General features: G+C 37.0%; 1 protein-coding gene and 2 pseudogenes across 1 annotated transcript; all 3 read right to left on the reverse strand.

The window, feature by feature from the left end:
* Positions 1 to 7,701: 7,701 nt before the first annotated feature.
* On the reverse strand, positions 7,702 to 12,598 carry LOC118028649 (G-type lectin S-receptor-like serine/threonine-protein kinase LECRK2; annotated as a pseudogene).
* Positions 12,599 to 15,278: 2,680 nt separating this feature from the next.
* Positions 15,279 to 16,688, reverse strand: LOC140954189 (G-type lectin S-receptor-like serine/threonine-protein kinase RLK1). The gene has a single exon (XM_073408029.1). The coding sequence runs from the start codon at positions 16,601 to 16,603 to the stop codon at positions 15,437 to 15,439; it is 1,167 nt and encodes a 388-aa protein (XP_073264130.1). The 5' UTR covers positions 16,604 to 16,688; the 3' UTR covers positions 15,279 to 15,436.
* A 2,459-nt stretch (positions 16,689 to 19,147) lies between these two features.
* LOC140954312 (G-type lectin S-receptor-like serine/threonine-protein kinase RLK1) lies at positions 19,148 to 21,705 on the reverse strand (annotated as a pseudogene).
* Positions 21,706 to 23,650: the final 1,945 nt, after the last annotated feature.

Consider the following 23,650-nt stretch of genomic DNA (forward strand, 5'->3'; position numbering starts at 1 on the left):
AGAGCAACTAACTTTTCCAGTCAAAGTAGCTTGATAACACTCGAAATAGTGAAAGTTATGAAGGGTTTCAGATTAGAATTTAGGTCTTACAGGTACTGTATTATTGAATTTGATAGCAGTTGATTGGGCATGGTATTCTGACATCAAGATACAACCATGAGTAGTGTTTGTTTTTGTTCATTTAGTAATTTGTGTTCTTAAACCATGAGAGGAGAATGAATTCTATGAATACGCGCGACAAAATATTATAACATTACCATAATCTCTGTCAATACTAGTGCATTAGTGTAGTTCTTCATTATGTTGTTTGATCTTATCTGCTGCTGATCTGATGCCTTTTGTTTTGAAAACGAAGCTGGGTTAAGACATAAAGATTGATTGTTGATGATGTTCTTCTATCATAATATCAAACCAAATTCACATGATAATTTTTGAAGTTAAGCAGATTCATAATCAGGTTTACTGATTTCTGTGTTTCAGGTTCCTGTTAGATACCTTAGGTTTATTTCATTTGACTGAGTCTACATACCTATGCATTGATTAAGTGGTGTGTATTGATTCTCTTGTATCAAAATTTAAATATGCATATTTAAGTACTGATGTTTAAATGTTCTGTTTTTTGTCTTCCATTTGCTACTTTTAGTTGGATTCTGTTTGTATCCTAATTAGTGGCTTAATGTAGGCACAATCTACTGATTTATCGATAAAGCAAAAAATTAAAAAAATAATTAGGACAAGAAATGGTTTGGATTCTGAAGTGACTGTTTTACTTTAATGGAAAGAAACAAACTATTTCATCACAGATAACGTAAACTTCTTTACATTAAGACAAAAAAACTGTAAAGAATATAGATTTTTTTATTATTATAAGTGATAGTTTTTAATTAGAATGAAATATAATAATATTGTATAATTAGATTACGACAAATTAATGCAAAATATAATGATATTATAAAAGCCTTTAATTTCAGTCATCTTTGCTGTCGTTTCAAGTCTGAACAGAAGAAACCATGGATCATGTTATGAGTCTCAAGTGTTCTGTTTTTAGGTTAGATCTTAGAAGAAAAAAAATTGTTATGAGAAGACAATTGCCATGAAAATATGAAAACTAAACGGTACTTTAACTTGGATATGCTTTCTGTTTTTTCATAGTTTAACTTAGATTTGTTTTAAAGACTAGCAATTGATAAAGCTGGATGGGTTTAACATACTGTTTATGTTTTTTATTTTTCCAGCAATATGAATGGCTTAATGGATCACAATATAAATCAATAGAGTTGGTTAAGTCTGATTGGGTTGCAACAAGGAAATCTCCACCTTCGGCCATTGATTATTGGGGCTTTGGTAAGTCTATTTTGCTCCATTTTTTGATGGTTGCTTAATTAGATTATGCTTAATTTGTCTACTGGGCATGCCTATTGTAATCTTTTCAATTACTGAATGTATTGCTGTAAATTAAAGCAATCTTTTCAATTAATGAATGTATTGTTGTATATTAAAGCACAGACGTCAATTGTTTTTCCTTCCATTTCATGTAGTAATAAATAAGAATTGGATTGAATAATTTCAAGATAAAAGAGACCTAAAGCAACGTTTTTTCAGGAAGAAATAAGACCAAACAAGATTCTTGATTTATTGATGCACATGCAACAATTAATAGCACCAGTCTCTTTTGCTTTATTTGTTGAGCCATCAAAGGACACTATCTGTGGGTGATTTTCGTTTTTTCCAAGCTTATATTGGAATTCCCGAAGACTACAGTACTGTGTGGATGTTAATGGGAGCACACGTATAACCAGTTTAACATAGAAATAATAATAATAATAAGAAGAAAAAAACAATTCTTGAGTTTTGAGAACCAACATCTATGGACATCAAGCAATTACCAGTCTGCTTGGTCATTAAATTATATGCCATATTCTAATTAGTTAGGTAGGTTTTTTTGTTTTTTTAATAATCAAATCCCCTCTTTTCATGTGCTTTATTTATAAGAGATCTCAAGAACTTGAGTACTCCACATAAAATCAAAAGGGTAAACTGAAGAAAAAGGAAAAAAAAATAAGGTTCCCCATTCAAGAGTTACTAACTAGTGAATTTTATTGCAAGTAATGATTTCCCATTTGAAAAGGAGATGTCTGCTTTTTTCTCCTGCTAAATTCCAACAGATTCCAATTAGCTAGCACATATCTAGAAGACCTTGTCTTCTGGATCATTTCAAGCTTTTTACACAAAGCAAGCATCCGGTCCCTCTGTGCATTTTATTTCCCTTCATGTCTTTCCACCCTTTCAGACGCATCCTTGGAATCAAAACAGGGGCTATTAAATTAAATGAAAATTTTCAGGTTATATCTAAAATGAAAAAATATTTGTTATGAGAAGACAAGTACCAAACAAATATTAAAATTTCATTCTTTAACTTGTATATGCTTTTTGCTTTTCATAGTTTAACTTGGATTTGTTTTAAAAACTAGAAATTGTTATAACTTGATGGGTGTAACATACTGTTTATGTTTTTTTTATTTTTCCAGCAATATGAATGGCTTATTGGATCACAATATAATCCAATAGAGTTGGCTAAATCTAATTGGGTTGCAATAAGAAAACCTCAACCTTGTGCCATTGATTCTTGGGGATTAGGTAAGTTCTATTTTGCTCCATTTTTACATGGTTGCTTAATTATATCGTGCATGATTTTTCTGTTGGGCATGCCTATTGTAATGTTTTCAAGTAGTTGGAACTCTGCCTTTCATGTGGTACATATTTTATTTTAAAGGATTGTTTAAGTACTAGTAGTTAAAGAAGTATGCTTATTTCAAAAAATACTTATTGGTGTTGTCATGTTAATTAGATTAACATGGATGATCGATCGTGGATGTATCGTCTTATGGATGGTCGCCTTTGTCCTGAATACATTACCGGTGTTAGAAGATTTATCAATTTTGCATTTTCAATTGATAAAAATATATCTGGGGGAAAAATTAGATGTCCTTGTGTGAGGTGCAAAAATCAAAAGTTTTTAAAGGAGGATGATGTTTGTAAACATCTATTGACAAAAGGTTTTTTACCTTGTTATGAAAATTGGACTGTACATGGGGAGCCTTATGTCGCAGAACCAATATTGGCTGGACCTTCATCGATTATAATGAGTCATGCTGTGAATGATGTTTGTCTAGAGAATCCATATAGGAATCTGGTTATGGATGCAATGGGGGTTGGTGATGCTAGGTGGAATACCAATCTAATGGAATTGAAAATCAGCTCTTTGGACTTGCTATGGGCCCTTCAACTTCAGTGAAATGTTATAATGGGTATTATGTGAATGGTTTTAAATTTCATACTCAACGTTATGGTCGTTTTAAAAAGACAATGAATAGTGGAGTTTGTGTGAAAGGAAGTTGTTATGATGATGATGAACGTGATTATTATGGAATGCTTAAAGAAGTTGTTCGGCTAAAATACTTGGGGAGTAAGTGCAAGTTATTTATGTTTAAATGTAATTGGTATGATACAAAACGAGGGATTAGAGTGCATCCTTCGAATGGTTTGGTTGAAATCAAGCATACATCTCGACTACACGGAAATGAAGATTTTGTGTTAGCACAACAATGTCAACAAGTCTACTATACATATCCACCTGGTAATAAATCATCTGAATGGTGGACGGTTATTAAGACAACTGCTAGAAGTCGTTATAATGTTGATATGGGTGAATTTATTGAAGATGCAAACAATGTGAGATCATTTGATGTTGATCAATCAGATGAGATTTCTCAACCATCTCTTGTCCTTCCTACTCAAACACTTGATGATCCAAATATACTTGTTGAATCATCTCATTATGAAGAAATCGGGCAACATGAATTGATTCAACTTGACATAAATTGGGGAAACAAAGATGATGAAGCAGAAGAAGATGGTGATGGTGAAGAAGAAGAAGAAGAAGAAGAAGAAGATGATGATGATGATGATGATGAGGATGATTGTTATGGTGGTGATGGTTAGGAGTGATGATAATAATGAGTAGCACAAGTTAATTTTATTTCGTAGTATATGTAATGAATTATCTTTATTATATGTATGGATGATTTCATATTATTTGACAATATTTAGGCTTTCAATGTTTTGTTTTATTATTATTTTATTCAAGTGTGTGGTTATGCATCACATTACATAAATCATTTTCATTGACCTTTGAAACCATTTATAACCTTTCAAGTATCAATCTTTAAATTGTGATTTTGATGTTATATTTTATTTTGTGATTTGTTTTCTTGCTTATAGGTGCTGAAGCGTGAAAGAAAGGGTTTTTCCTACTCAATCTTTTGATTTATAGGACCAAACATTAAGGTAAGCATACTCATCATAAATTTTGATTTCTGCTTAATTAATTATTTAGAATTTTATCTTTTTTTATTGTTTGTGTTAATTGGCTTATGACAATTTAAACTTCATGGCTGATTTTTGTCATTGCAAAGAATGCTTAATGAAATTGTCTTGATGTTATTTACATATTTGGTTTTGTTGCAGTAATTATTTTATTTGAAGTATAATATTTTTCGGAGTGATGGCTATTATTGTTATGTTGTATATATTCATATGATAATGTATATATTTTTTCTGGTTTTTAGTATGCCTCGACGAGGATCCATATTAGAATCTAGGAGTGACAGGTCCACATCAAGGAGTGACAAGTCCACTTCATCCAAATCATTTCAAACTACATCAAGGCATAATAACAAAGCATCCACAGTTCATCAACCTGTGTATCAGAACACAAATGAGTATTATATACCTCATTTAGGGAGTACACATCCTTCTCAACATGATTATGGGAGGTTGATGCATATCAATATTGTGAGGGATTTCGTTTTCAGGATTTGCTTCAAACTCAAGGAGGTTTCTCTCGAGATAACCAACTTGTTTATGGAGGACATAATTTATATGGGAGTCATGGGAGAGTTGATGGTGATGATGATGATGTGAACATTAGAGATGCAGATGAGGGAGACGGTAGTAATGTGAGAGGTGTATGTGATGAGGATGAAGATGGTGTTCCATCATATCACGGTTCAACATCTTCTCCATACAATTATGATCAAATTGTGAAAAAGGAAGGGTTTTGACACGCCAATGGATCCAATAACAAGAAAAAAAGAGCTTTGTTTGTATGGAACAACAGAGTAAGTTCAACTTTTTAATAACTAACTGATTAAGGTTATATTTTCAGGTATGAAAAAAATTACTTATTATTGTATAATTATTTGTTTAATATAAGTTTGTTATTATGTATTTTCAGGTTCAATAATGCATCATGTGGACGTGCAATTGGAGATATTTTGAGGTCCAATTTTAAGGGAGCATGGCACTCTTGGGAAAAAGTAGATTCCATGTGCAGGGATGAACTTTTTAGAGAGTTTAAGGTAAGAACCAACACTAATTGCCATAATATTCTTTTTAATTTTGATCACTTTAATGTAGCATTATGAAATTATCAACTGAATAGCTATGACTGATTTGTGTTATAATTTGTTCTTATTTCTTGTTTACTCTTTAATATCATTTAATTTCTTTAGTTATTACATTTTCTTGCAAATTCTGAACAAGATAACACAATATGATTAATTATTTATATAATTTGAAATTTGTGCACTCTTTTTACTTGGTATATATATTATTTGGTAGAAAAAATATTCCTTTCTGAGGAAGATGAGTCGATTGTTCGTAATATTTGGGAAGATAAGGCTAGGATAGCTTTGAATCAACAATTGACACGAGCTCGCAAGAATGCCATGGCAAAAGAAAACACAACAAATATTATAGATTGCCTTGATAAAGGTCCTACCTGGATAAACAATGATGATTGGAATCAAATGATCAAAGATGTTTGGTCCACCCCTGAATTTCAAAGGAGGTCTGAATCTGCTAGGAGGAATCGATTATCCCAAACAGATGGCAAAATAAGCACTCATTCTGGAGGAACGGTGTCATTTGCATCATATCGAGCTAACATGGTAAGGATATATTTTTTTTATGCTTAAGATAATGAATTAAAATTTATAAATTTATCTTTTATAATATTTATTAATCTTGAAAGCAAGAGGAAGCTGGTGGAAAAGAACCTCCATGGATGATGTCTTTTCAGCTTTGCATCAAAGTACCAAGCAGTCTGGTAGCTTCGTCGATAACAAGTCAAAAAAAGTGGTTGTATGTATTTTTATTTGATTATTTCTTAATATAACTCAAGTATTATTTAACATTCAAATTAATTTATTGTTGCATGTATTTTATTTGTAGGAAAATTATAAAATGGAGATGATTTCAAAGTATGGAACTGATCGGGAAAATCATCCTTCATTTGATGGAGCAGCTTGGTGTGCGGCTTCAGGAGGAGTTACAAAGGGTAGGGTATATGGTGCACCTCGTATGCCAAAATCTATAGTTAGTCCAAGCTCTTCATCACATTCCTACTCGGTGGAGTCATCATATCCCAGTTCATCATATCGAGCATTGCAAGAGGAGATAAAGAAAAAAGATGATTTGATTTTTGCAATGAAACGGCAGATGGATTCCATGCAAGAATATCTTGTGAACAATCTTGGATATCATGGCGGGACATCAAATATTGATCAAGGTATGCCATCACCTTTGACTCCATCAATACCGCCACATATGGCTCCTCAGATAATGACATCTATGGGTCCCACATCTCAACCAATTTATCGACCTACACCTCGACCTTTATATCCTGATCAACAATATCATGGTTCGTCTTCGCAACCAGAACCATAATTGTATCTTTTGTTGTTTTTTTTGTATTTGAACTTAATTGTATTAATGCAAGTTTAACTAAATTTTTATAATATGAATATTATTTTTATTCTATTTTTTTATTAATTATTGTTAATATTAATTTATGTTGGTTATATATATATTCTACAATTTGTAAACTACCCATAAATAAATAAATAAATAAATTAAAAATCATTTTAATAAATAAATAAAAATTAATTTAATAAAAATATAATAATCCAATCACCAACGGATTCTCCGTTGGTGATTGCAACTGATGCCTGCATCAGCAACGGATTATCCGTTGCTGATGCAGGCATCAGCGTGCATCAGCAACGGAGAGTCCGTTGCTGATGCATGAATCAGCAACAGATTCTCCGTTGCTGATTCGTCAAACTAGCAACGGATAATCCGTTGCTAGTTTTGCAACGGATTATCCGTTGCTTTTTATAAGCAACGGATTTTCCGTTGCTGCGAAATCAGCAACGGATTTATCCGTTGCAAACAAATCAGCAACGACAAATCTGCATCCGATTTGTGCCGTTGCTGATTCCGTTGCTAAATTGTTTTAGCAACGGATTTCAGTTGTATTTGCAACGGAATTGTCCGTTGCTAATTACCATATTTTTTAGTAGTGAGATTTGAAGGTTAGGGGCAGCGTCATTAAAAATAAAATCATTTCGATGAAGTTAAAGATTCCAAACAACGCGTGAGAAAAGAAGTTGTCATGAAAGATTTTGCTGCTGGCCTTTAACCATAGAAGATCATTGGTAGCACATATCATTAACAGATTTTAAAAAAACACTGCAAAAGCCCCGATTAGAAAGGTACTTATGGCATAATGAAGAATATGATCTTGTAGAATGAAAGAGAATGAGACACCAGGTTTATATGATCTTGCAAGGAGAAGTGTAAAGCAAAACTATAACAGCTATAACTATCAAACCACAGTTCTTGAAAAGTAGTACATGCATCGAATACAGCGTTACTTATGTACAGAGCTGCCTTTTGTAGTAGCAGGCAAAACAGAAACGACAAGCACTAATAATCTTAAAGTGAAGAACTTATGGTGGACAAGACACTGGTGAAGAAGCCAATAATCAAGAAAAGGTTACTAGTGAAAGATAATAGGGCTGGCAACGCTACACAAGCTGCTTTAACTTGCTGCGTAAAGAAGGCATGGACATGGTGGAACAGGCACTTCAACTACTCCTTCAAGCATCTGTGTAACTTTCCTCATGGTGGGTCGGAGAGATGGATCTTCCTGAATACACCAGAAAGCAATCATCAGAAACCTCTCTAGCTTTTCTATGTCATCTAAGGCTCCGGTATCAGATCCAACGAGGGCATCCAATATCCCTTCACGATAACAGTCATATGCCCAGTCTGTTAAAATTGCCTGTTCTTCTATGGTTGCATTGCTATCCACATTTCTTCTGCAACAAATGATCTCTAGCAGAAGTACACCATAGCTATACACATCCACCTTCACAGTGACGGGCAGGTTCCTGAACCATTCAGGTGCAACATACCCTTTTGTCCCTCTGATGGCTGTATGGGTCTGGCTCTGATCCAGCAACAATAGCTTTGCCAAACCAAAGTCAGATATCCTTGCATTGTAATATTCATCCAGAAGTATATTCTGGGGCTTGATATCACAATGGATAATCTGATTGCTGCACTCTTCATGCAAGTACAAAAGTCCTCTTGCAACTCGAAAGGCAATTTGGATTCTTTTCTTCCAACCAGGTTTTGCATCTTGAAAAATAAAACTCGATAGACTTCCATTGCTCATGAACTCATACACCAACAACCGCTGATCTCCTTCTTCGCAGAATCCCAGCAACCGAACCAGATTCTTGTGATGGGTCTGGCCGATCACATTTACCTCCGTCTTGAATTCCTTCACGCTATCTTCTGCCACATTATTTAGCTTCTTCACAGCCACAGCAATGCGAGACCCTATATGCACCACCCCTTTGAAAACAACTCCAAATGCTCCTCTTCCCTGATAGACAGTGATATTTATATAGAAATGAAACAGAGATGAAGAAGGCGCAGAGAGTAAAAAGTAAAAAGAACAGAGAATGAATCTGTTTATACAGAGAAGCAGAAGACAAAATTCATGCACTGTTACATTATTGCTTTTGCTTAAGTGTTTACATTACTCATCCTCAATTTATATATGCAGTATTGGAAAGATACCACACGGAGAATGTTCACTCAATATAATGCTAACAGATTCTCTTTTCTAACAAACAATACTAACAGTATTCTAACAATATTAATTGCTAATCTTCTGACACTTGGCAGATGTAGAGCCGTTGATATCTTTACATGCCCCCTCAATCACAGGCTTGGAGGAGCCAAGCATGAGATTGGAACAATGATGCTGAAACAAAGAAATGGAAAGACCTTTGGTGAGGATAGCAGCAAACTGATTAGTAGAAGAATATGCTATTGAAGCCATAGAATCTGGAAACATGGACCCTGCGAGTATACTTGAGCAGATTGAGCTTCAAATTGCTAATGTTAAGGAGGAATCTTTTAGTAGGAAAGAAATAGAAAAGAAGAGAATCAAAGATTGAGAAGGAAGAATCTTGTAGGAAGTTGAAGATTTGAAGAAGAATTTTTCAGTTTGACAATATATCAAACAGATGATAGGCAGATTGATTTTTATGAGATAATTGGTTTAATAAGGCGATAACAATGCCAGAAATAGAGATTAGCAAGATATAAGAAGCTTTGAAGTTGAGAAGTAGTCACCATCTTTTAGAATTCAAGAGACAGAGAGGAAGAGAATCACAGATTTGAGAAGAGAGTTGAAGAAGAATTTTTCAGTTTGACAATATATCAAACAGATGATAGGCAAATTGATTTTTATGAGAGAATTGGTTTAATAAGGCGATAACAATGCCAGAAACAGAGATTAGCAAGATATAAGAAGCTTTGAAGTTGAGAAGTAGTCACCATTTTTTAGAATTCAAGAGACAGAGAGGAAGAGAATCACAGATTTGAGAAGAGAGTTGAAGAAGAAATTTTTTTTTTTTTCAGTTTGACAATATATCAAACAGATGATAGGCACATCAACAAATACACAGGAATTTCATGAAGAGAATGAGAATAAAGCCAGAATTCAGAAACAAGAGTAAAAACAAAAAAAATAAAATAAAAAAAAATCATAGTGCAGAAGTTTCTCCAGGTTTCCCTCTCTCTGCTGAAAGAGAAGCAACAGAGTCTCCAATTGATTCCAGTAGGTGCACGTAGTAGCACTAAGATCTTGAAGAGATCATGGCCAAGCACCATCCTGATTTGATTATGTGCCGGAAGTAGCCAGGAATTGCTATTGGACACCTTTGTGAGAAGTGTGATGGAAAATGTGTAATCTGCGATTCCTATGTACATCCTTGCACACTTGTGCGAGTTTGTGATGAGTGCAACTACGGATCCTTCCAAGGTTGATGTGTTATTTGCGGAGGAGTGGGAAGCTCTGATACCATGATAGACAGTGATATTTATATAGAAATGAAACAGAGATGAAGAAGGAGCAGAGAGTAAAAAGTAAGAAGAACAGAGAATGAATCTGTTTATACAGAGAAGCAGAAGACGAAATTCATGCACTGTTACATTATTGCTTTTGCTCAAGTGTTTACATTACTCATCCTCAGTTTATATATGCAGTATTGGAAAGATACCACCCGGAGAATGTTCACTCAATATAATGCTAACAGATTCTCTTTTCTAACAAACAATACTAACAGCATTCTAACAATATTAATTGCTAATCTTCTGACACTTGGCAGATGTAGAGCCGTTGATATCTTTACATTCCCAACTCTTCCTTGAACCCCTCTGTTGCTTCTGCAAGCTCTTGGTAAGTAAAACACCGCAATTTTGTTTCGACAGCACCGTCTTTCTGAGGAATTCTCTTTGTTCTCCTGCGGTAGATGAAAAAAAAACCCATACAAATTGCACAAACCAACAAAAAGTTCACAAACACAGAGCAGCCCAAAAACACAGATCCCACCAGGATCAAACCGTCTGTCTTTTTTGTTGTTAGGGAAATAAGGACTTCGTGGATTGACATTACTTCTCCTAACTTTGAGAAGAGCTTTCCCATCAAGATTAGTTTGTACTCTTCCATTCAAGAGTGGCAGCTTCTTCTTCCAGCACATGTCACCAGATCTGAAAATAGCGACAGCACACATACAATCATTCAAGCAAGACTGTCTGCACTTTTCTTCAGTGAAAGGCTGCAAGAGAGCGTAGTCAGATGTTGGCCAATCTGTATTTGTAAGTTCTTCAAAATCGTACAAATCTTCCACAGGAGCCACCTCATCTTCTTCACAGCTTTGTGTGTAGTTTGGTCTGCAACTTCCATACTGATCACTTGGATCGAGTAACGAGTATCCTCCAGGGCATTCGCAGATTGGTCTTCGATCTGAATTCAGCCTGCAGACGCTGTTGAACCCACAGGTTCCACTGCCAGCACTAACAAAACTTGCTTGGCAAATATTATCTGGTTGAGACCAAATTGGTGTCCACCTTTCATTGCCAGTAGATGCTTTTGGGTGATAATACTGGGTGAAAACTCCGTCAAAGTTGAGAGTTGCTCTGTGATAGGAGTCTCCAGTGGAGGCGGTTACTCTCTGTGTTAGAGAGAATATTTGGTCATTCTCCCTCAATATATACAGGTATCCTGACTCATTAAAGACCACTTGATAGCCAGGACTCGATGAATTCAACCCACCATCGGTACCAGTACCACTTTCATAATAAGGTTCATTAGTATAATCACTAGGCAGGTTTATTGTTGCTAGCTCAAGATTCCCGTCATCTTTAAGTTTAAACTGGAACCTTCACTTAGAAAAGTTGGTTTCTGATTGGCGAGAAGAAAGGGCCATCCCCCTGTCCAAGACCTGTGAAGGCAGTAAAGTGTCAGCAGGATTCTTGAAACTCTCCCACAGCTTATCAGAAACACGATCTCGAAGCACGAAGTTGCCTGTGTCAGTCATGGCACCGTAGGCAACAACACCAATGATTGTCTCGGATCTCCACAACTCTCTGCCTTGAGGGTCAGTGAGTGAAATCCCGCGATTGGCAGTCAGCACTGCCTTGGACCCTGTTGGTGCAGGTTTATCTCCATTTGCATACCAGACTATGGTTTTGTCTGGTATTTTATCGTACCATATGGCAAGCAAGAAGAGATCTTTGTTGCCATACAGTTGATAAAAGCCAAAGGCAAAGTCACCGGAAGGTGAAAGCCATGAGGTGTTTTCAGAAGTGGAAAGAGAAGCACCCACAGTTATATTACCACCAGTTTGAGAAACAGCAAAAGGAGGTAGCATAATGAGCAAGGAAAACGAAAGATGAAGAATAGGAAAGGCCATTGCAAGATATGATGACTCCAAACTATGAGGCAAACGAAGTTCAAGGCACGGATATTAAATAACCTATGGGAAAGAGAAGGGTAGAGCCTGAAGCCAAACACAAGTCTTCTTGGGCCTTTTCTTGGCAATTGTATTTTCTCTGAATTTTCATGAATTACAGACTAGAGTATGCTCATGGTATACCATAGCAAGACTTTCAACCCTACATAAATGGTAGAATTTACCTGTCAATATACTTGGTTATAATCCTTGTAGTCTCGCAAGAGTTGGCTCTGAGTCGCGGATTTCTCTGTCTATTTTGAATCAAGACAAATGCTGATATAGAAGATTTTTATCAAAGTGGTTACCAGATATTCCAACTATGTACCGTCTTGGAAAATCTTTCCCGGAATTTAACCCAGGTTGAGGTTCATTTTGTGAAAATATCATTAGTCATATGGAGTGACAACGAAGAGCGAAATGAAAATTGGTTACAACTAATGCATCGTCATTTCTGAATTGGAAAATGATTTTACGTTGGATATGATAGAAAATGAGAAGACTAAAATTTCTAGTGCCTGTGACAGTGAAAACTTAACATTTTAGTGCCAAATAATTGATACAAGTGATGATGATGGGTTTTACAGTTTATACTTTATAGTGCGTTACGTAGCTATCAGCTGTGCCTATCCTGATAGAACCGCAAGAGAGGACAGGTTTTTACATGTCAATCACTAGGCATTTCCTGGAGAAGAAAGCCCCAAAACAAACAAAGCCGTCGTTAAATAACCAATGGGAGAGAGACGGATGGAGCCTGAAGCCAAATACAAGTCTTCCCGGCCCTTTTCTGGACAATAGTATTTTCCCGATCTGAATTCAGCATTACAGACTTGGACAATACTTATGGCATACCATGGCAATGTTAAATCTGCAGTTAAATGAATACTATTGAAATCTGCAGTTTAAATGAATAACAAAGGCAGAGAATTCTAGAAGAGAGAAAATTGAAGCGGAAACGGAAAGATAATAAATATTATAAATTAAGAATACCTACTTAAAGGCTTACCACTAAATTCAAAATGCTATAAATTCTCAACAAACATGAGAAATTATTGGATTACTATTAATAGGAGAATAATAGCAAAACTTGCAACCGACTTTGTTACGAAAAAATAAATCCAGAGACCAAGTCTAACTATCTTCAGAGACAAATTTTCATAGATTCTGACACTCCTCCTTGAGATTTGCCTTGGACAAACCAAGTTTCATCCTTAGAAATTCCAGCCTTGATTTAGGGAGTGCTTTAGTCATTATATCAGCAAGTTGTATATTGGTTGGACAGTAATGAAGCTTTACAAGTAAATTCTTCTCAGCTTCTCTTATGGAGTGAAATTTCGCATTGATGTGCTTGGTCCTCCCATGTTGAACCGGATTTTGAGCAAGAGCAACGGTAGACTTGTTATCACAATAAAGCTCAGTTGGTGAGCTTTGTTCTTGGCCTAGATCAACAAGCAACTTGTTCAAGCATATTGCTTGATTTGTAGCAGCTGCTAAGGAAATATACTCTGCTTCAGTTGTGGATTGTGCCACCACTTCTTGCTTTTTAGCATTCCAACAAATTGCACCTGAACCAATTGTAAAAACATATTCAGAAGTGCTTTTCATATCATCAATACTCCCTGCCCAGTCACTGTCTGCATATCCATTTAAATTTACTCCTCCTGACTTTGAGTACAAGATTCCAAGATCGGTTGTTCCTCTAATATACTTCAGCACCCTCTTGGCAACTCCCATGTGAGCATTGCTAGGTGAGCTCAGAAACCTTGACAGTAAACCAGCTGGGAACATCAAGTTAGGTCTGGTTGCTGTCAAGTATAGTAGGCTACCTACTAAACTTCTATATGCAGAGGGTATTTTAAGTTTCTCACCATCATTCTTTGAAATCTTCTCATTTTGTGCCAATGGAGTTGCTACTTCTTTGCATGATTCAAGCTTAAATCTCTTGAGTTGATCAACAACGTATTTCCTTTGTGAAACAAAAATACCCGAGCTGCATTGATGTATTTCCATTCCAAGAAAGTAGTTCATAATGCCAAGATCAGATATCTCAAAAACATCTTGTATTTCTCTTTTGAATTCTGCCAGCAATTTGACATTGTTACTAGTCACTAGCATGTCATCAATATAGAGTGAAATTACTAGCTGTAGACCATCTTGATCTTGTTTCAAATACAAAGTAGCTTCATTTTCACTTCTCTTGAATCCCAGTTGAATCAGATGAGTATCAATTCTGCTGTATCAGGCCCTTGGTGCTTGCTTCAAGCCATAAAAAGCCTTGTGTAGCTTATATACTTTGTGTTCATGACTAGTAACTACAAAGCCTTCTGGTTGCTGAACATGGATTTCTTCGAGGAGTATCCCATTTAAAAAAGCAAACTTAACATCTAAATGATACACTTTCCATTCCTTTTGACCCGCAAGTGCAAGTAGAAGTCTAATGGTATCATGCCTAGCAACTGGTGCAAAAGTATCACCATAATCCACTCCAGCAACTTGAGCAAAGCCTTTAACAACCAATCTAGCCTTGTGTCTGAAAATTGAACCATCTGGATTGAATTTGGTTCTAAAAACCCACTTCACACCAATTTTCTTTTTGTTATGAGGAAGTTTTGTTAATTTCCAGGTTCCATTTCTTTCAATGGAATCAATTTCTGACTTCATAGCATCAATCCAAGCTGGAAATCTTACAGCTTCAGTGTAGCTTGTAGGCTCAACAAGTACCAGATTACATCTTTCATATACATCAGACAAAGGTCTCACCTTAAGTATTGATGTATATGAAAGTCCTTCAATGTCTGATTGATCTCCAGTTCCTCCTACTGTTGGTTCAAGAGCAGTTGTGGTTGTGTGATCAACTTCCTTTAAGTCCCACTTCCAACAGGAATTCGGGCTGTTACTGGAGGCTCTGATCCGGTCCCACTTTCAAGTACAGGTCCTTATTTAGATTCTCATGGTAGTACGGAGCAAATTGGACTCTATACCTAATCCCTACCCTTACTCTGCTAAGAGAGTAACAGCACGCTGAACTTCCATTGGTATATCTGAAGCCAGGAAACTAAAAGAACAAGAAGATGCTAACCCCAAGTTTTTGGATTCATCACAAAATTTTGATTCCTTGGAAACTAATTCAAATTTAACACAGAGTTTCAATTTATAAAGCTACATTAATTTCATGGTGGAAGAAACTGTAGAAAAATCATATCTAAGTGAAATAAAGATCATTCCTGACTGTAATTGCTAATTGTACTATATGGAAATGGATTTGGAGCAGCAGGAACTTCAACAACTCCTTCAAGCATCTGTGTGACCTTCCTCATGGTGGGTCTGAGAGATGGATCCTCTTGAATACACCAAATCCCGACCTTCAACAGACGCTCTAGTGTTGATATGTCATTCTTGGCCTCCATGTCATCTCCAATTAAAACATCCAAACTTCCATTCATATAGCAGTCATAAGCCCAATCAGTCAGTACTGGATTCTCTGCTTCACCGATCTCCAAATCTACATTTCTTCTACAACAGATGATCTCTATCAGCATGACACCGAAGCTATACACATCAACCTTCACAGTGATTGGTCTGTTCCGGAACCATTCAGGTGCAACATATCCTTTTGTTCCTCTAATAGCAGTTTGAGTTTTGCTCTGATCCATCACCAAAAGCTTTGCCAGTCCAAAATCAGATATTCGAGCATTGTAATAATTGTCAAGAAGTATGTTCTGAGGCTTTATATCACAGTGAATGATTTGGGTGCCACATTCTTCATGCAGGTACAAGAGTCCTCTTGCAATGCCAAAGGCAATTTGGGTCCTTTGCTTCCAATTAGGCTTAGAGCATCCGAAAAGGAAGTTTGCTAGAGTGCCATTACTCAAGAACTCGTACACCAACAATCGATTCTGCCCTTCGTCACAAAATCCTAGCAACCGGACCAAATTCTTGTGATGCGTCTGGCCAATCACTTGTACTTCTGTTTTAAATTCTTTTTCCCCATCCTGAACCACTTTATCTAACTTCTTGACAGCAACAACCCTAGTAGAGCCTGCCTGTATTGTCCCCTTATAAACAGCACCAAAACCTCCTCTTCCCACCTCATCTTTGAAGTCATTTGTCGCTTCAGCGAGCACTTTGTATGTAAAATACCGCAAGTTTGTCTCCAAACCACTTCCACCTTCCTGAACTTTTTCAGTTTTCTTGCGATAAATGAAGGAAGAAGTGAGACAGAAAGCACCGACCAATACAAAGTTGACAAATACAGAGGTACCAAGGACTACTGATCCAGTGATGAACTTAATGTCTGGTTTCTTTTTCTCTCCAGGAAGCTGAGGAGGAGACCTATCCAGAGGAACATAACCTTTCGGAAATTTGAGGAAAGCCTTCCCATTCATACCAATGTCAAATCTTCCATTCGAGAGTGGTAACTTCTTCTTCCAGCAGCCATCTCTAAAAATGGCAACAGAACATAGACAATCATCCAAGAAGGTATGGGGGTCGGCTAGATGTAATTAACCAAGAATGAGAAATTCTTCAAATTAAACCTAGAAGGTATTATTTTAATTTTTTTTCTAGTTAATTTCATGTCAATTATTTTTTCTACTTAGCTTTAGTTTTTTTTTTTTGTTAGGTTTATTTTTACCTTTATATAAGTAGTTGATGTGTTATTTTTTTATTATATTATTGAATTCATAGACTTTTCAGAATATATTAAAGTTTTTTTAATTAATTTCTCTGTAGTTTCGTTAATCCTGGCAGAGAATTAAAATGGGACCGCAGGCTCGAGCATTAAAAAATAAAAAGAGGTGGTGTAACAGTGTTAAATGTGCACAAGGTGCACACTTCAGCAGGCTGTCCAAAACAATGCCTAAGGGTGCTGACAGCCATGCCAATAGTGAGATAAATCGGCAACGCAAATTTGTGCAGTTGTAGATTCGTCAAAGGAAAATTGGGTAGCGCAGATTATTGACGAACATGGACTGGATGCTAAAATGTTCTAGGCCAGGCAAGAAAACTCATCAGGGAGATAGGCTGGCGAGAACTGGGGCTCTCACGAAATTTAGCAGCACAGACAGTGGCATTCTGCACTCAGATGCAAGTTTGGCAGCGCAGAAATTGGCAACATGCACTTAAATGCAAATTCGGCAGCGCGCAACAGCTTGTGCAAGTCATTGGTTTGACTTGGCACGATTTTAAACTTGGACGAAAGACTATCCAAGGCATGTGAGAAACTCAACAGATGACACAGCAAGAACTGGCAATTGGGGCTGCTAGGTGGGCGTGCAGAATGTGAGTTAGTGGCAGTTATGGATATCCAAGATCATGGGATGATGGGGGCTAACCAGGGGTTGCTCTCAACCCACTAAGATCATGGGAGATCATTGGGGAAAACTACCCACTACTTGGAAGATAATGGAGCCATTATGTTCATGGGTGAACATAGGTGAGATAGTGTCTCACTACTTCCTTAAAAGTAGGAATGGGAGTTGTGCCTTGTAAATGCTTGTCTATAAATACTTTTTGCAGCTCTTAGTTGATAGGAGGCATGAATGGGGCATGTTCAGCATGTAGGGGCATGTAAGAACATGTAGAGTACGAGTTAGAGATAGCTTGGTGTAGCATGCAATCTTTGTGCATAGCACACATACGAATTTGTATATAGTTTCCTTTGTGTATGAGATTAATAAAGGTTGGGAAAGAGTTCCTGTAAAGCTTGTTGTGCATTTTGATTATCTTATTCTACTTGTGTATTCCGCTTGCTTAATTACTAAGCAAACACGAAAGGGATTGGTGAGGGAAGGTTGAGTCTAGTGAGAGACTAAGTTGTCGCACGAGTTTATTTGAGAGCGAAAAATTACCCGGTGACAGGTGGGTTCTCTTGTGTTTGTGTGTATTCGCACGCAACTAGCAAGACTGCCCTCTCTGTTAACAAAACATTAAACAGAATCTTGACAATCTTACCTCCAACTCACTTGCATGAGAGCATCCTTGCTGGCCAACGAAAAACAGCAACATGGGATATAACTAGAGGGAGGTGCACATGGTGACAGATTTTATATTTTGAAAATCTGCTACCTTGAAGATTTAACACCTTAGTGATAACTAATTGAAAAAAATGCGTCTAGCTGTCGAATTTCTTTCTTTGTTGTCTCCGTAGTGTGAGTAGGCAACAATGTATCAGTAGGTTCGCTGAAACTCTTTGCCTCGAGGATCAGCAACCACCAGCCCACGATTTTCATAATAATTTTCTTCAAAATGCTTTGTGTTTTTTTTTTTTTATAGTAAACGAGATAATTATATATTAATAAAGCAGCCCCATCAAGTAAGTGGGGCTGAACGAAAGATAGAATACAATGGGAATATGAAGAAAGAAAAGACCAAAGTGAAGAGGGACTTAATTAGTTAGTCCAGTTCATAATACATTCAGGATTTCTAAAAAGATCTGAACCTGTATAGCTGAAATTTGTAACTGAGGACTTCAACCAGAAAGCCAAACGGTGAAAAGTGAGATAAAAAATCATATCCCAATCAGGAGCCTTGGATTTGAAGATTAGGCGGTTGCGCGCTATCCAAATTGACCAATACAGACCTTTACAGAGGAGGGTAATAGCACGTCGCTGAAATTTTCCATTAATCAATCTGGACCATTCCTTCAGATTTTGATTTGGGTCTTTGTGCAGACAACCTTAATCAAAATGCTTTGTGTTCTTACGAAAACAGGAGGGGAATGGCCCTCGATTTACATTCAGGAAGTGGTAAAAATCGAGCACTAATCTTGAGGAAAACCATACTAATGATTGTAAATTCTAGTAATCCGTGATGATGCTCTTCTGAAAAAATGATAAGTCATTTTAAACTTACAATCAGAGAGCAGTAAAATTTGAGAAATAATCTTGACGAAATCCATGTTACTGTAATAAACACTCAGCTGTGGACAAGATGAAAAGCTTCTTGAAGAAAACTATAATGTTTTGCACTTCTATCAAGAAGAATTGGTTGAGAAATGAATATACTGGCAACAGATGAATCATTAGATAGAGTATGGATTCAACCACAGCCAGAAAAATCATAACTAGTTGAAATTAAGGCAGTTACTGTTGTGTTCAGGAGCTGCTAATTTCACTGAACGGGAACGGATTCGGGGGAGCGGGAACTTCAACAACTCCTTCAAGCATCTGTGTCACCTTCCTCATGGTGGGTCTAAGAGATGGCACCTCTTGAATGCACCAAATTGCAACCTTCATAGACCTCTCTAGTGTTGATACGTCATTCATGGCGTCCATGTCATCTTCAATCAAAGCGTCAAGCGTTCCATGCCTATAGCAGTCATAAGCCCAGTCAGTCAATATAGCTCCAGTTCCACTGATCTCCAGATCTACACTTCTCCGACAGCAGATGATCTCTAGCAGCAAGACACCAAAGCTATAGACATCAACCTTCACAGTGACTGGTGTGTTCCTGAACCATTCAGGAGCAACATATCCTTTTGTTCCTCGGATGGCAGTTTTGGTTTGGCTCTGATTAATCGCCAAAAGTTTTGCCAATCCAAAATCTGATATCCGAGCATTGTAGTAGTCATCAATAAGAATGTTCTGGGGCTTTATGTCACAGTGAATGATTTGGGTGCTACATTCTTCGTGTAGGTACAAGAGTCCTCTTGCAATGCCGAAGGCAATCTGAGTTCTTTGCTTCCAACTAGGCCTTAAGCTTCCAAAAAGAAAATCGGCTAGAGTGCCATTACTCAAGAACTCATACACCAACAAACGATGCTGCCCCTCGTCACAAAATCCTAACAATCGGACCAAATTCTTGTGATGCGTCTGACTGATCACGTTCACTTCGGTTTTGAATTCCTTCTCACCATGTTCAACCACGCCATCTAACTTCTTCACAGCAATAAAATTAGTAAAACCTGTTTTTATCGCACCTTTGTAAACACCACCAAAAGCTCCTCTCCCCAGTTCATCCTGGAAGCCTTCTGTAGCTTCTGTGAGCTCTTTGTATGTAAATGAACGCAAGTTTGACTCCACATTGTTTTCTTCTCGAACATTTGCTACTTTGTTGCGGTAAATGAAGGAAGAACAGAAACATAATGTACTGATCAATATAAAGTTGACAAATACAGAGCTAACCAAGAGCACTATTCCTGTGATGACCTTAATGTCCCTTTCCGTCTTCGTTTCAGGAATCTGAAGACCAGGATTCCCGGGAGGGATATCACCTTTCTTAAATTTGATGAAAGTCTTCCCGTTAAAACCACTGTCAACTTTTCCATTCGAAAGTGGTAACTTCTTCTTCCAGCAGTTGTTGCCTAAAAAGATGACAGCCCCACACAGACAGTCATTCAAGCAAGCTTTTCTGCACTGCTCTTCATTTTGAGGTTGTAAATGTTCTGCACATCACCTGATGGATAATCAACATATCTTAGCTCAACAAAATCATACAGATCTTCTGAGGAATTTTTTCCATTATCTTTGCAGCTTATTGCGAAATTTGGTATGCAGCTTCCATGCTTGTCATTCTGATCAAGCAAAGAAAATTCTTGTGGACAAGTACAATTGGGCCTTCGATCAACACTTAGGCTGCAGATGCTGTTGTATCCACACGCTCCACTACCCCAAATTGAATTAAAGTTGCATATATTTTCTGGTTCAGACCTGACTGGTGACCAGCTTCTAATAGAAGAGGATGTTTTCGGGTATGAATATTGAGTGAAAACACCATCAAAATTGAGAGTTGCCCTACGGTAGAAGCCTGTAGTAGGAAGTGCTGTTTTTGTGAGATCCTCTCTCAGCCCATTTCTTCTCAATATGTACATGTAGCCTGACTCATTGAAGATCAATCGATAACCAGAATTTGATGAATTTGAAACATCAGAAGTTCCACTTCTATAGTAGTCGTCGTAAGCAAATTTGGTTGGCGAGTTCATGGAATTCAGCACAAGATTTCCATTATCAAGCAAACGGAGCTGGAATCTCCCCAGCGAAAAGTTGGTCTCCGTCCTTCGAGAAGAAACCACCCCTCAAACCTCCATAATCTGAGTAGGCAACAATGTATCAGTGGGATTGTTGAAACTCTCCCACAACCTGTCAGAATTTCTTTTTTGAAGCACGAAGTTGCCAGTGTCATTCATAACACCTGACGAAACTGCACCTAGAAGGATTCGAGATGTCCATATTAGATTGCCTTGAGGATCAGCAAGCAACAGCCCACGATCATCAGTCAGCTCCACCTTCGATCCCCTTGGTACAGCAGGATCATCTGTAGGATCCTCTCCAATTGCATACCAAACTACGGTCTTCTCAGGAATCTTTTCATACCAAATGGACAACAAGGAATAATCCTTGTTCTCCAGCTGGCGAAACCCGAATGCAAATTCACCAGAAGCAGAAAGCCATGAAGGAGAATCATCAGTTGCAGTGATGGATGCTCCCACGGGTACTCTTCCGTTAGTTTGAGCAGCAGCCATGAATGGTAACAGTAACATTACTACTAGGAATATAAAATCAAAACTAGAAGAAGCCATTCCTGGAAATTTTTTTAACTCACTGGTACCAAAAAAAGTAACATATTTAAGCACACAAATGGTCCATGACAAGGGAAAAGTCCAGAGTTTTCAGTCAACATATAAACTCATGCTAAATGAACCTAAATTTATTGGCTAATAAATCATTATCAGCAAGAAAAAAGCTCATTGAAACCTTCCAATACGAAGACTTCTCAATTGCCAACTGCATTTTTCAACCAGTCCTTGTCCTCTAGGGGGCAGATATATTTAAAAAATGTACCGCATCATGGAAGTTACCGCGTCATGGAAGTTCTAATCAAAGAAAAAAGGACCAAGAGGCACCATTGTCAACGAATTGCCTGTGTAACCTTTCTTGTGCAAAGACTTGGCCAGATGCCATTTTCAAGATGCATTCCCGTATCAAACAACTTTGCTACGCTTGTACTTCTTGCACTTTCCTTGCATTAGAAAAAATACCACGACCATGGCCAGATAAATCTAAATCCAAGCTTTTAGTCATATTTGTCATACCGGCTCATACCAAATTATCGAATAAATTCAAATCAATTATTTTTATTAAAATAAATTGTTTTGTTTTAAAAAAAATCTTTAAAGTTGACTCAAACAGGTGAATACCTTTCTATAGTTTAATTTAAAGTCCGATCCAAGTTGACTTCAAATTTTAAGTGTTCAAGTTAGACTACATTTAACAACTACGCTTTTAATAAGTTCACAACCTATATCAAAACAAGAAAAAACAATCTTTTTTCTCCAGTTTTGCCTGAGAATTGTACTTGTTTTGTTTCCTCAATGCAATCAATAAAAACCCTACCATGACATTTTCAGGATCCGCAGCTTCTAATTCGTTATTTGAACTTTGAAAAAAGACCTCATGGGTAAGGCTAAACAGTGTTATGGCGAAAATCTAAACACCAAGTTGGCAAGTTGTGCAGTCAAGTCCTCCTCCAATTTGAAAATATGATTAATGTTTCAGCTCAACATGAAAAATAAAAGGATGGTCTAGGTTTTTTACCATGAGAAAAGCAAATAGAAGCATTAACTATTACCCCAAGACTGAGTAAATTCTTCAAGTAAGCATGTTAGACAGATTCTTGCTCCCAGGAGTGGTGAAAGTGCTGTAACTAGTAGATGTACGGTAGAATCCCGCAGCAGTATATACTGTATCTATGCTGAGTGCATGTTCCAGACAGTAAATAGCAACTGTAACTTCAGACCACAACACAAAAAGTAACCATTCTGCAAGGGAGAAAATATCCCAATGATTTGAACTAAGCATTCCAACTACAAAGTTATCGTTTCAGTTTCCAGCAATACATAACAGGAAATATACTGCACTGAGAGGGGGAAGAAGAATTTGTGAGGTCTTAAATGTATTGAAGAGTAATTATTTCATGTGTGGCCTTGCACTCCTCTGCATTAGCTTGGTCCATGCCTACAAAAACAAGTTACAAATTGCTCCTTACTGAACACAGTCTCTATGGAAAAAGCACATGTGAGGGAGAAGTACCTATAGTTGCCCTAAATCCTTCTTCGGCCTTGCTCGTTTTCTCCTCGGCTTTTCGTCGTGCCTTCACAATCAAAGCTACTGTTCTCCACTGCTGGCTTAGAAGGGGAAAAACTAAAAAGCATGTGTCCGTTCAAACTCACGCATCCGCATACATTGGCACACAAACAGAACATTTTGGAGACTGGACAAATAATTGTGCTAAGAAACAATTAGAAAAAGTTGAGAATAATTAGGAGGCTTAACCTAATAGTTAGCCAACCCTTTCTATATTTATGAGTAGGGAAATATACAATAGTAAAGGTGGAGATTACCACATAAGAATATGACTACAATATTTCCTATATAGTTACATTCTATAATACGCCCTCTCAAACTGAGGGTGGAGGATCAACCCGAAGCTTGAAT

The sequence above is a fragment of the Populus alba genome, chromosome 3, assembly GCF_005239225.2.
Source record: "Populus alba chromosome 3, ASM523922v2, whole genome shotgun sequence".
Classification (NCBI taxonomy): domain Eukaryota; kingdom Viridiplantae; phylum Streptophyta; class Magnoliopsida; order Malpighiales; family Salicaceae; genus Populus; species Populus alba.

Bases quoted from the DNA above. Each gene is read 5' to 3' on its own strand.
- LOC140954189 (XM_073408029.1), bottom strand. From the start codon at position 16,603: ATGAATGGGAAGGCTTTCCTCAAATTTCCGAAAGGTTATGTTCCTCTG.